The sequence below is a fragment of the Polypterus senegalus genome, chromosome 8 (assembly GCF_016835505.1).
Source record: "Polypterus senegalus isolate Bchr_013 chromosome 8, ASM1683550v1, whole genome shotgun sequence".
Taxonomy (NCBI): Eukaryota; Metazoa; Chordata; class Cladistia; order Polypteriformes; family Polypteridae; genus Polypterus; species Polypterus senegalus.
This window is the reverse complement of record NC_053161.1, coordinates 145,640,145-145,653,539: the sequence shown is the minus strand read 5'-3', so window position 1 is coordinate 145,653,539 and position 13,395 is coordinate 145,640,145. Positions and strand designations below refer to the sequence as shown.

At 38.0% G+C, this 13,395-nt stretch overlaps 1 protein-coding gene across 1 annotated transcript in view; it reads right to left on the bottom strand.

Annotated features, from left to right (window-relative positions):
- Window positions 1–2,955: 2,955 nt before the first annotated feature.
- Window positions 2,956–13,395, bottom strand: part of caps2 (calcyphosine 2) — a 69,642-nt gene continuing 59,202 nt past the window's right edge. Inside the window, exons 15-17 of the mRNA XM_039761905.1 lie at window positions 7,303–7,422; window positions 4,988–5,084; window positions 2,956–3,673 (exon numbers count right to left, since the gene is read on the bottom strand). Coding sequence (XP_039617839.1) covers window positions 3,498–3,673; window positions 4,988–5,084; window positions 7,303–7,422 — 393 coding nt within the window. The 3' untranslated portion in view covers window positions 2,956–3,497. The remainder of the gene's footprint in view (window positions 3,674–4,987; window positions 5,085–7,302; window positions 7,423–13,395) is intronic.

Genomic DNA, 13,395 nt, shown 5'->3' with positions numbered 1-13,395 from the left:
ATGAGCACCTGCAATCCATCCTGAGAATCTCCACAACACAGAACCTCACACCAAACATAAACGAACCTGTGGCCAAAAAAAGATGCCAGGCGTCCAGCTCTAAAATGACATATGAGCAAAGACAACTGAATGATTTGATTTGTTATTGCTGAAAGAAACACATTTTATTTATATTTCCAGGTTTTGTTATGCAGCATGTTCATATTTGAATTTGTATAATTTTGACAGGATATATTTTTATGGAGAGCAAAATCTTTTGGGATATTTAAAATCTAAGTTTATTTTTATATAAAATTACATAAGAGTAAAGAAATTTGAATGTTTGTTCTTTTAACGTTTACTTTATTTCTAACTTGTATAATTTAGACAGGATATATTTTTATGGAGAGCAAAATATTATAAGTTGTTTAAGGTTTGAGTTGATTTATTCACGAATAATATTCCTGTCTGTTTTTACCATTCCTACCAAAGATATTTCTGTCGACTAAATAAAAATTCCTTCTATTTAAAATTTAAATAGAACTTGAACAAATCGATAGTTCATAATATCCACAGACTTGCACGTAAGAGCGGAGTTATCCGTTTTAACAAACAGCGTATTGCACTGATACGAAATAGCTGTGTGTGTATATATGTAGATATGTATGTATGTATATGTATATATATGTTTATATATGTGTGTGTGTATGTATATATATATATATATGTATTTGTGTGTATATATGTGTGTGTATGTATGTATGTGTGTATGTATATGTATGTGTATATATGTAGATATATATATGTTTATGTGTGTGTGTATATATATATATATATATATATATATATATATATGACAACAACACTCATCACTCACAACAGTGACAAAACAATTACATTGACAATCATGTTATGTTATTTTCAAAATGTTTCCTTTTCTTTTTCATTGCTTCTTTAACACACTACTTCTCCGCTCTTGGCTTGAGGTTGAGGTTTTGCTAGTATACTGTATATATATGTATATAGTATATACACTAATATATACATACATATATACACATACATACATACATATTGTGAACTATGGCCGGCCAGTCATCCCGGCCAATTCCCCCAGGTCACAGGTGGAGCTCTCCCTGCAGCATGGAGGTGCCCCGAATACCAGCAGGGAATTCTGGACATTGGAGTTTTTATCCACAGACCTGCTGTATACCACAGGGGCCTATAGAGGACGCTGCAGGGAGGCCCAGAGAATCATATGTGCCCTATAACCCGGAAGTATGTCTTAGTCACAGCGACAGGGGAAATGACGTACTTCCGGGATGAAGAAGAGGACTTTTTAACTGACACGGAAGTGATAGGAAGTCACATGGACTGAAGGATTGGAAACACTTCTGGGTCAGGGAATATAAAAGGACAATGGGAAATCCCAGATGTCGAGCTGAGCTGGATGGAAGAGTGAAAATGCATCTGGGAGTGGTGGAGTGACTATTGTTATTGTATTGGAGAACTGTATGAGTATTGTGGAGAGAAGGGTGCTTTGTGCACTGTTTATTAATAATAAAGTCAACTTGTTGGACTTTTACCTGGTGTCTGACGTATTGTTTGAGGGTTGAAGAGGACGATAGCGCCCTCTATCTGTCACTATATCAATATATCTATATATCTATATATCTATATATATATATATATACACACATACACAGTATATAATGCACGTATTGTAAATAACATGCATTCATCTCACTGTGGTGCTTATTTCATACCTAATACCATGTAACACATTATAATTGTCCTGCTTTTTGCTATTATACCCATGCCACTGAAAAAATGATGAAGAATTAGAAAGTCAGCTTCCGATGCCAGAAAAAAGTCTATTTCAAGGGTGTCTGAAGCGTTGCATACAACACGACGATGTTTTCATACCAACAATTCTGGTAATTCTGAATGATTTCAAACTACTACAATTTCCTGTTCGTTTGGCTTTTGCTATGTCAATTAAAAGCGCTCAAGGCCAATCACTGATATATATCTTGTCACACACGTGCGAGTAGGAGGCAGCTAAAGGGCTCGAGTAATTGTAATAAAACATCCGACCGGGGGGCGGCAGAGTCCGCGGACTGTCTTTCTCAGTTCCCTACAGACCTTTCCTGGAAAATCCTGCAAGGTTCCGGCACCTCTGAAGACGTCTCTTCCGAAGCCGGCCCCTTTGATGACGTTACTCCTGGTTTGTGGCCCCTTTGATGACATCAGTTCCTCTCAAGACCTTTAGGGCCTCCATCTTAGGCTACTATAGCAGTTCTGTTTTGGACTCTGTGACATGCACATCGATTGTTTGATAAAGTAAACCTTTTTGCAGCTGGGAAAAACAATATACGGGTGGCTGGAAGATCCATCTCTCATGGTTACATTTAAAATTCGTAATATCTTGGCATTACTTAGAAACAGTCTGTGAAGCTTTATGGGTAAATTGACCTTTTTCTTGAAGCATTTCAGGTATGCACATTAATGAGGCAAATTCTGCTTCTGTTAATGTTTTCACTTGCTTTTCTTTAACTTTATTTTTACTTGCACAGTTTTTAATGGTAGTATCATGTGCAATGTTAGACAAAGTATAAATAACCTATTACTGGGCTCGACTCCTGATCAATGAAGGAGGTGGGTCTTCAATTCATATGCCCAGGCACATCTGAGCATGTTCCATTTTTGTTTACAGGATCGCTTTTTAGATGTAGTGCATTTAACAATATTTAAGTAAAAATAAATATTTGAGACATATTTTTTTACCTCAGGATGCTGGAACCATTAGACAGTAGTGCTAACCACTGCACCACCATGGCACCCCTATAAAGATAGACAGATAGATACTTATACATAGATCATTGTCTACACTTGCTTTAACAAACTATATGAATTAATGTTTGTAATGAAAAATAAAAACAAAACAACCAAAAATGAGTAAAATGGCACAGAAAACACTGTAACAAGATAATTATTTTATTTTGATGATGGTGGTACTAAGTTCACTGTACTCAGGCAGGGACATACACAAACAAGAAAGACAGTATATCAAAACCAATTTAAAATATTTAAAATAAAATTATTAATATGCATATGATAAAACAAAATACTAGAAAAGTATGTTAAATTGATAAAAACCAGAAATAAATTATATCAGTGAAATTCTGCACTTACAGTAATTCTTGCAATGTGAGTAAGCTCTTTCAGATTCCCAGTTCAAAATGAAAACCTATTGAAAGTGCTGAATTTAGATAGCAGAAATGTGATTTCTGAATAGTTTAATTCTTTTTCTTAAACTTATTATTTGTTATTTCTTTATTGTAAGTAAAAATTAAGTGTGTGAAGGACAGTAGATGTTTTCTCATGATTGACTGTCAATTATATAAAAATGCAACACATATTATGGAAAATGCTACTTCTATCACAAATGCAATGATCTGATTTGATTACTCTAACAGCACATTTTCCCTTTGCAGTTATTCTCACTTGCACTTTCTTTATATACCCCAAGAATGCTTTAAAATATTAATGAAATCTTCATCTTCGGTTATTTCAATACTTAATCCTTCATAAAAGTCTTCAAATTCCGAGTATGAAATTTCACTCTTGTCTTTGCAGACTTCTTTTAATGTGCTAATAAAGGCAGCTCTTAGTTGTTCTTCAGTGACATCACCTGAATGGAGAAAGTATGACCTGTAATGTACACTATCATTGCTAGAGAGCAGCACTATACCCCAAATCAGAAAAAACAAAATAGTCATATACAAAACAAACAGCTCAAATGATATGTTCTAGTATTTTCAACTAAAAATATATTGAAATGGATTTCCCAAATACATACATGCTCAAACCACCTCAACTGGCTTCTCTTAATCAAGACAAGCAGCAGTTCTGCTCTGAGGTTGTCCCATAGAGCTAAGTTGCTCACCTTATTGCAGAAAGTTATAGCCCAGAAACCGTGTGCATGAACCTTATTTCAGGAGCTTGAGTTTGCACTTGCAATCTCATTCTTTTGGTTACTAACTTTGGTCACAACCATATTTGAGTGTACTGCCTGACCTGTTAACTGGAAGCTTCATAGTTGGGATGTAAATATAATGCCACTGGGCACCAAACTGGCTGGTGTACCACACATAGCCCACTAGCAGAAGATGCAGGGTTGTACCATGACTCTCACTACAATTTGAACTGTGATGATAAACTGAAGTAAAGGGCTGTCCAGCTGGCAAAGGGTTATGGGACAATATCTCCAAGGGAACAGAAGGTAGTGGAACTGAAGTGCAACAAAAGTTTTTTTTTTTTTTCTTTCTAGTGGTAATATGAGACTTTATAGGACATACTCTGACTACTGAAACTTATCTCAAGAAGGGGTAAAAGAGGTATTTCTCGAACATCATTTATTAAACATATTCCCCCTTTTCCAACAACACCATAAACCAATCAAGTTCACAGTAATTCGGATTCCTTTTTTTCTGCACTCTGTTTTATCCTAATATTCCTGCAATTTTTTAAAGAATATTTTCAGAAAATATTAACATGAACTATTTGGCTGCCACAAATGCTCCTTTTGGTGAAACCCATCTACCACCAGCATAATCTTATCCTACTGTCAAATATGCTAGTGGGGTGCATTGTGTTGGGCCTGCTCTTCTGTCCATGGCTCTTGGTCACCTCGCGAGTTAGTCGGGTCCATTATCAATTATATTAAGGCCCAGAGAAGACTAAGGTTTGGCACTTTGCTCATTCTTCTGTTCCTTGATGCTCTTTCTGACTCACCCACCCTATCACGATTATTTTATATTGATAAACACCGCTGAACAAGGAGATGCAGATGGTCAAATGTTCATATTCATATTATACCTTTGTTATTTCTTTCTTATTTGTTGAAAATAATGATCTACAAATTCTAAGTCATGCATTAATTATATTTAATTTTAATTTCACGTCACAAGACTGGAAACAATGATGTAAAAATGTATATCCTTACCAGATATGACTTTTGGATGCCCTTTAACACAATAAAATTTATTAATGTCAGTGATAGAAATAGAACCCGTCTTGTTTGGGTCCAACTTCACGTACGCCTGAGGAAAAATAAAAAGGCATTATTTTCACATGGCAAAAACATACAACCATCCATCCATTATCCAACCCGCTATATCCCAACTAAAGGGTTACGGGGGTCTGCTGGAGCCAATCCCAGCCAACACAGGGCGCAAGGCAGGAAACAACCCCTGGACAGGGCGCCAGCCCACCGCAGAAACATACAACCAACTCTTACTAACTCTCACTTGCTATATGTTACTACTGTTACCAAAAACACTACAATGAAACAATGTGCACAGTGACTTTAATGTTTCCAACGAGAAATCAAACAAATGCTACTAATGTGTATTTTGCATAGTTAATTTTCTGCCATTGATCACTAAAAGTTTACATCTAAAAGGAAGACATCTTAAAGGCAGAAAAAAAAAAACAATTAAAGGAATACTTTACCAACGTTTTTATCTGTTACTTGCCAAGTGTTATTTGTAGTGATGGCAGAAACAGGGATCACAAAGTTTATGATACACTATGCTTCACTGGGGGCTGATGAGGAGACAATACTGAACTCCACTAGACAATATTACTGTAAAACATCCATGAAAATTCTCAGATTAGTTCCAGATAATCCAAATGCCAAGTATCTGTATGCTCACATCTAAAGCACTAAAATAATGTTAAACAAATATTTCCAGAACAATCACAGTAGTATACTGACACTGTGATAAGGTTTGTTTAAAAAAAATAAATAAAAGTGTGCAGAGTGAGAGATGAAGAGTAACAAATGATGTGTGATGAGTGACAAGTGAGTATGATGAGTGATGTGTAAAAAGCGATGAGTAGGATGTGACCAGTGTGAAGTGATGTGGGACTCATAAGAAACCAGTGAAAAGTGACAAATAATATGTGGCATGCAATAATACTGATGCTTGATTGATGAAGAAGATAAACTGATTGAGTATTAAAACAGACACCGTCTGCCTGAAAGTGTAAAGACCGGACATTAACAATAATAACAGTTTTGTTAATATCCACTATAAAAACCCCATTACTGTATATAGTTTCACTCTTGATGTATTTTAATTACTGTAGTATATCACCTATTGTATGTACCTGGCGTGTGCAGAATCTCCCTTTGGCTAATTGCGGATACCCTGATTTACTATTTTAGTATTTATTATTGTTAAAGGAAAACCCCAAACTGTGATTGACTAGCTTATATGTCATGTAATCTTTAATATTAAACCTGTAAAACACGAATGACTTATTTGCCCTTATGTGGAGTAGTTAATAACAACTTAAGGCTGTGTCTGGCACCAATGCACAGAGGAGAACATACTTAAAGTTTCAAGGTGTTAGTCACCCTGAGGTGATACAATAAATCACACAGAGCTGCTGCTTTCTGTATTGCACACAATTATCCCACGTTTGCCTTCTTTCTCCACTTCACTATGCTGCTGCTGTTGCTGTGATGATTCTTCCTCTACATTTCAATATACTGTAGAATGCCAACACTGTTCACAATGTTTGCCATCATTCCATTAATCATGTGGGGGATACAATGACAAATTTTAGGACTGTGTAATATTCAGGGGATTTATCTGTTGACATGATGGCCTTACTGCCATGGTATATGATCCCAGGAATGCTCACCTGCACCATTTGTTGGAATGAAATACTAACTGCAGTAAAATATGTGAAGTGTAAAGACATATACAGCAAAAATTTAGAGCATACAGTACACATCAGCACAATTGTTAATACTGCTGTTTCGTAGACAAAGTAACTTGCTACTGAATCCCACACCAGTTTTTTGTATGTATGGGGTTTACGCATTCTTCCAGAATGGCAAAGTACAATTGAAAATGTCAATATGTTTGCAAGACGGCCTGTAACTGATGCCCTAATCAAGGCTGGTTTCTGTCTTATACCTAATAGCTGCTGAGTAAAGTTTGACCCTGAATTGGATTATGCAAGTTTCAGAAAGTTATAATATATTATGTACAATAGCCTCTTCATTTGTAATTGACAGATTTAAGGTATTTGTTTATAAGCCTGTATTAAATATTATTACAGAACAAAATTTGTAAATAATTTCTCAAATTCAATTTGTATTAATGGTAAAAAATGGGACAATTTAAAATATTTGGCATTAAATAAACATTTTTTACATTGCTTACCAATTTATTTTAATTTTATCAATCTATGAAAAAAGAATGCAGAAAGGGAAATTCAAATTCACTTATGGAAAACACTTACTTTTCTGACAAAAGACTTGCGATATTCACTCATCTCTCCAACAATTCCTCGAATAAACTCTCCATAATCTAGCTGGCCATCTTCATTTTCATCCAATATTAGCCAAACACCTTCAAACTCCTTGTAAAAATAGATATATGTCTACATCAACCTTAATTAAAAAACACTGACATCTTGATGACCTTCAAAGAATAATAAAATAATGAACAAGCTGAACTAGATGTTTTTGTAAGGTTATTAAAACACACTTTTATTATAAAACCAGTAAATAGTACAGTATATTTAAAAATAATTAACTTAAAGGAGTGGATTAGGAGAAATGCTGCAGGTGCACGTAGGGCAAGAAAGGTTGAGCCACAATATATTAATATAGAACAGTAAATTAAAAAAAAAACTGAACTAAATCCAGATTTGAACTGTATTCACTCGCTTTAATTCTTAGTCATACAAAATCATACTGATCGACAGGCGGAACGTGAGATCGACAGGCGGATTGGTGCGGTATCTGCAGTGATGCGGGCTCTGCATCGGTCTGTCGTGATGAAAAAGGAGCTGAGCCGTAAGGCAAAGCTCTGAATTTACCAGTCGATCTACGTTCCTACCCTCACCTATGGTCATGAGCTATGGGTAGTGACCGATAGAACAACATCGCGAATACAAGCGGCTGAAATGAGTTTCCTCCGCAGGGTGTCTGGGCTTTCCCTTAAAGAAAGAGTGAGAAGCTCAGTCATTCGGGAGGGGCTCAGAGTAGAGCCGCTGCTCCTCTGCATCGAGAGGAGTCAGATGAGGTGGCTCAGGCATCTGATCAGGATGCCTCCTGGACGCCTCCCTGGTGAGGTGTTCTGGGTACGTCCAACTGGGAGGTGGCCCCGGGGAAGACCCAGGACATGCTGGAGGGACTATGTGTCCCGGCTGGCCTGGGAATGCCTTGGGATTCTCCCGGAAGAGCTGGAAGAAGTGGCCGGGGAGAGGGAAGTCTGGGCCTCTCTGCTTAAGCTGCTGCCCCCACAACCCGACCTTGGATAAGTGGAAGAAGATGGATGGATGGACAAAATCATACGCTGTCCCTTTTTCAGAAATTCCATGCTCGAGTCTTTTGTGACATAACCAGTTTTTCACTTTTCCAAGGTTTAAAAGTTTCCAACTCCTTGAAAAAACTGGTCCAGCCATTGAAGGTTCATTTTGGTTAAGATACTGTACAGTACTCCTAGGATTTACTGGAGATCAGCTAGGGGTTTTAAGTCAGGACTTTGACTTTTGTGAATCAAGGAATTTCACCCTTTGACAGCAACTTTGGCTTTGTGTTTGGATGCCTTCTTTTGTTGAAATGTGAATGGCTGACTCAGTTTCAGATCTTTTGGAGACTGTACACAATACACAATTTTGCTCTTTTCTCCAGACCTTATTCTGACAATCCCACAGCATAATGCTGCCACCACGATATGTCAGCTTAGAGGTGTTGTTTTGGAGGGGATGAGATGTAATGGGGATTAAAAGTGCTCAGAAATTAAAATATACAGTACAAAGAGAAATTAATCGATTTTAAAAAAGTGCATGTTTTAATGTTGTTTTGCTGTTATGTATTTGTAACATCTAGCATTGGCATAGTTATATGTATTAGGTCGTTTAAAAACAGGTTTCAGTTTATATAATAATAATAATAATAATAATAATACATTTTATTTATATAGCGCCTTTCCCATGCTCAAGGCACTTCACAGAGTCTTAGAAAAAACAGCAGGGTATATGTAACATTGGATACAAATGTTTTCCTGAATAGAACAATGAAACAGATAACAAAGCATTAAATAGAATAAAGAACAATAAACCAGAGTAAAATACTAAATTCAATACTAAAAGAAAAACCTAACAAATAACCTAATTTGTGATATAACAGACACACAAATTATCCTGAGCACCTGGACAGAGAGGTAAACTGAAAGAAAGGGCAGAATGTTAAGTTAAAAGCCTTCCTGAATAGATGAGTTTTAAGTTGTTTTTTAAAAGAATGAATGGAGTCAGCTGATCTAATTAATTTCGGGATGTCATTTCAAAGTCTGGGTGCTATTGAGCTGAAGGCCCTGTCACCCATAGAGTGCAGGTTAGTGTGAGGCATAACAAGATTACCAGAATCAGAGGACCTTAGTAAGAAAACAGGAGCATAGTGATGGAGAAGGTCACTGATGTAGTCCGGTGCAAGGCCATTTAAAGCTTTGTAGGTTGTTAATTGAATTTTATATTCAATCCTGTAAGATACAGGGAGCCACTGAAGGCGAAGTAGGATGGGTGTGATGTGCTCACTGTTGCTGGTCCATGTTAGGACTCTTGCAGCAGAGTTTTGAATCAACTGGAGCTGTGATATAAGATTAGAAGGGGCACCTGCCAGCTGCAAGTCACAATAATCGATGCGGGATGTGATAAAAGCATGGACAAGTTTCTCAGCATTAGATAAGGGGAGGAATCAGCGAATACGGCATATGTTACGGAGGTGAAAGTAAGAAAGTTTCTTGATATGGTTTATGTGGGTGGAATAAGAAAGGGAGGAATCAAAAATGACGGTCTGATGAGACCACCGTCAAGAGTTACTGGAAAACAGCTCATTAGTGCCAATTTGTAGGAGTTCAGTTTTGTTGCAATTTAATTTTAAAGAGTTCTGCTCCATCCAGGTTTTAATTTCACTGAGGGAAGTTGTGAGCTGAGAAAACTCGGATGAAGTTGCACTTTTGACATTGAAATAGAGTTGAGTGTCATTTGCATAGAATTAGAATGTCATGTCTGACAGTGTCAAATGCTGCACAGAGGTCTAACAGAATTAATATGCTGGTTTGTCTAGAGTCTGCTGCCATAAGCAAATCATTGGTTACCCGAAGAAGAGCAGTCTCACAGCTGTGCTGCGCCCTGAAACCAGACTGAAAGGGTTCTATGAAATTATTAGAGGTTAAGTAATTGTTGAGCTGGGAGGCTACAACATGCTCAATAACTTTTGACAGAAAAGGTAAGTGGGAAATAGGCAGAAAATTGTTAAGGTTGTCACCAACAAGACCAGACTCTTTTTTAACATGGGGGATACAGAAGCGATTTTAAAAGTGGCTGGCACAAACCCAGTGCTGAGGGATATTGTCGTAACAGTCGGGATTATGGCAGGATTTAAGAAGTGTGGTGGGGATGGGGTCCAGTACACAAGTAGTTGGTCTCATCTTACAAAGCATGTCATTAACAAAAGCAGATGTGACTGGTGAAAATTTAGAAAAGGAGTTGGATGGAGTGGGAAGACAGGGAAGGATATAAATGGATGATGGATTTATGTTAGTTGAATTAATTTAATTCTTTAATTTTATTGCGGAAAAAGTGGAGGAATTTTTCACAGACTTCAGTAGAGGAGGAGATTGGGCCAGATGCAGGTTGAAGTAATTTATTAACTACACAGAACAAAACCCTTGGGTTTTCATGGCCACTTTCTATTATTCTGCCATAATGTGCGTTTTTGGCTACAATTAGTGCATCCCTGTAAGCCCTTTGATGGTCAGAGAAAGCCTGGATGTGAACAGTGAGGCCAGTCTTACGTGACATTCTTTTAAGGCGTCGGCCAGCTGTTTTCATAGATCGTAGCTCTGAATTATACCATGGACCTGAATGCTTAAAGGAAACCCCCTTATGTTTTAAAGGAGCTGTTTTACCTAATGCTGAATGAAGGGCTGAGTTATAGTGGTCAACAAGACTATCTAGTGTTGATAGAATAGGTGAAGACAGAAAAAGATCAGAAATGGATCCATCAAGAACAGAGGGACAGATATTTTTAAGGTTTCTGTAAGAAATTTGACATTTACAGGTAAGAGGAGGGAGAGGGAATGAGGCAGTGAAAAGCACTGCTTTATGGTCAGAAAGTCCCAAATCACTGCTATAACTGTTGCCGACAGATAATCCAGATGTGCTGATCAGGTCCAGTATATGACCACCAGAGTGGGTGGGAAAATCAACATGCTGCACCAAGTCAAAACAGTCCAGTAAGGATAGGAATTAATTTCTCAGTTTACATGTAGTTATGTCAATATGGATGTTGAAATCGCCAAGAAGAATGACTCTCTGGGAAAGTGAACTTAAGTGGGTTAATTATTCAGTCAGATCAGATAAAAAAGACGTGTTGTATTTCGGGGGACGATAGACAACAATAAGTAAGATTTTGTTATTAGCTTGGACAATAGACCGTCACTGAGGATTCTTTTGATGTTTAAGTTTGATTTAGCAATTACTGCAACTCCTCCACCATGTCTTGAGGTGCAAGGCTCCGTGAAGTGAATATATCCGGGTGGGTTTACCTCCGTGACAGATGTAAAATCATTTGGTTTTTACCAAGTTTCTGTTAAGCATAGCAAGTCAAGGTTTGAGTCTGTAATGAATTCTGATAGCACCAGTGCTTTGCCATTAAGAGATCTTGAGTTAAACAATGCAATATTAGCTGATGTAGGTTCGTTGTGTGCAGATCTATGACCAGAGTTTATTTTAACATATTGCAGATTTGGCACACTGACAATCCTATTTCCAAAGCCGAGATTAGGACGGCATATTCCTGAGTAAATGCTGCCGGTGAACTTTTCATTCGCAGCTCGGCTGTGGTGGCAACCTGACACGCGATGTAAATATTTTGGGCGCCGCACAATACCATCGTCCTTTAGGACATTCCAGTCTGACCATTTGCTCTGGACAAACTGTTTAATATGAAGGAGTTTGTCATGAGAGTATTTTATCATAGTAGAGAGCAATATTTATCTGATAGTAGCAAAGAAGCAGTACGGCACAGTGGAGAAGGTGAGACGGGAGGCGCAGATGATTGGCAAGCAGTAGAAAAAGCGTAGTAGGAGATATTTCAAAATGAACATGAAGATATCAAAATTCGGAGGTTCCAACATACAACCACATACATATAACATTGGGTATTACAGGCGGGATCGCCCAGGCCGCATCCAGCTGGGCGTAAACCTCAGATCATTTCTTAGTCATTAAGTACGTATAGAAGGAATCGAGAGCAATCCAGTGTATAAAATATAATCAAGAAGACAGACCATTCCCGGCTCATAGATTGTCACGGTGCAAAGAAATGTCCATAGGGCTCGTCCAGTGTGCCACAGAAAGTTTCGGTTGTGCCCGAGGTTGCAAACCCAGTCAAGGCAAAGTCCATAAAAGTAAATCCAAATCAACACAGTCTGAGTCAATTGCATCCATGAACTATACACACAATAAAAAGAAAGTGAACAATTGCAAAGAGTTTAGGTTTAATGCAAAAAAGTGTTGATGACAACGAAGAGCGGCAGCAACATGTGTGTGCCAGAGTCTCCTCCACAGACTTTCTTAAAATAAGCCATTGCACAGTAATTTCCTCCCTGGAAAGATTTAGGAACACCAGCACTTTTGTCTAAGGGTTAGGTTTGGGAGTGTAATTTATGGCAGGGTGGCTGGGAGCATGCATCAAACCAGTTTGGCAAGGGTGACTCTGTTCGGACATTGCGTGAACCTATAAGTAATCCCCCACCAGAAGGCCATAAACTGCCAAGCTGGTATGAAGCAGGGTCCGGAGGACTGAAATGTGGTTGTTTAGAATTGTCCATTCTGTACCCCATTAGTCCAGTTGTGCTGAAGCAAAGATTAGATAAACCAAGGGAGCATCCTGCATCCACTTCAGTAGGATTTATGATAGGAATGGTATAAATAGGTCACTCTGACTTTCACCTTCTTGCCATGAAGAGATGTCTGTCTTAGCAGCCATACTGAGAGGGGCAGTCTAATTGGTCCTGTGCAGATGATAAGGTGACCAGCAAGAATCGAATATAACCACAAGTTACTGCACCACCTGAAACTACACATCTAGCATTACCAGGCTGTACTGGTTTGTAACCAACACTCATTGTACTCTGCTTCCTTATAATTTGGGCATATTATCCATCCAGTATCCAACCTGCTGAATCCGAACACAGGGTCACGGGGGTCTGCTGGAGCCAATCCCAGCCAACACAGGGAACAAGGCAGGAACAAATCCCGGGCAGGGTGCCAACCCACCGCGGGGCATATTATCTATAATACATAATTAAAAGTGTAACT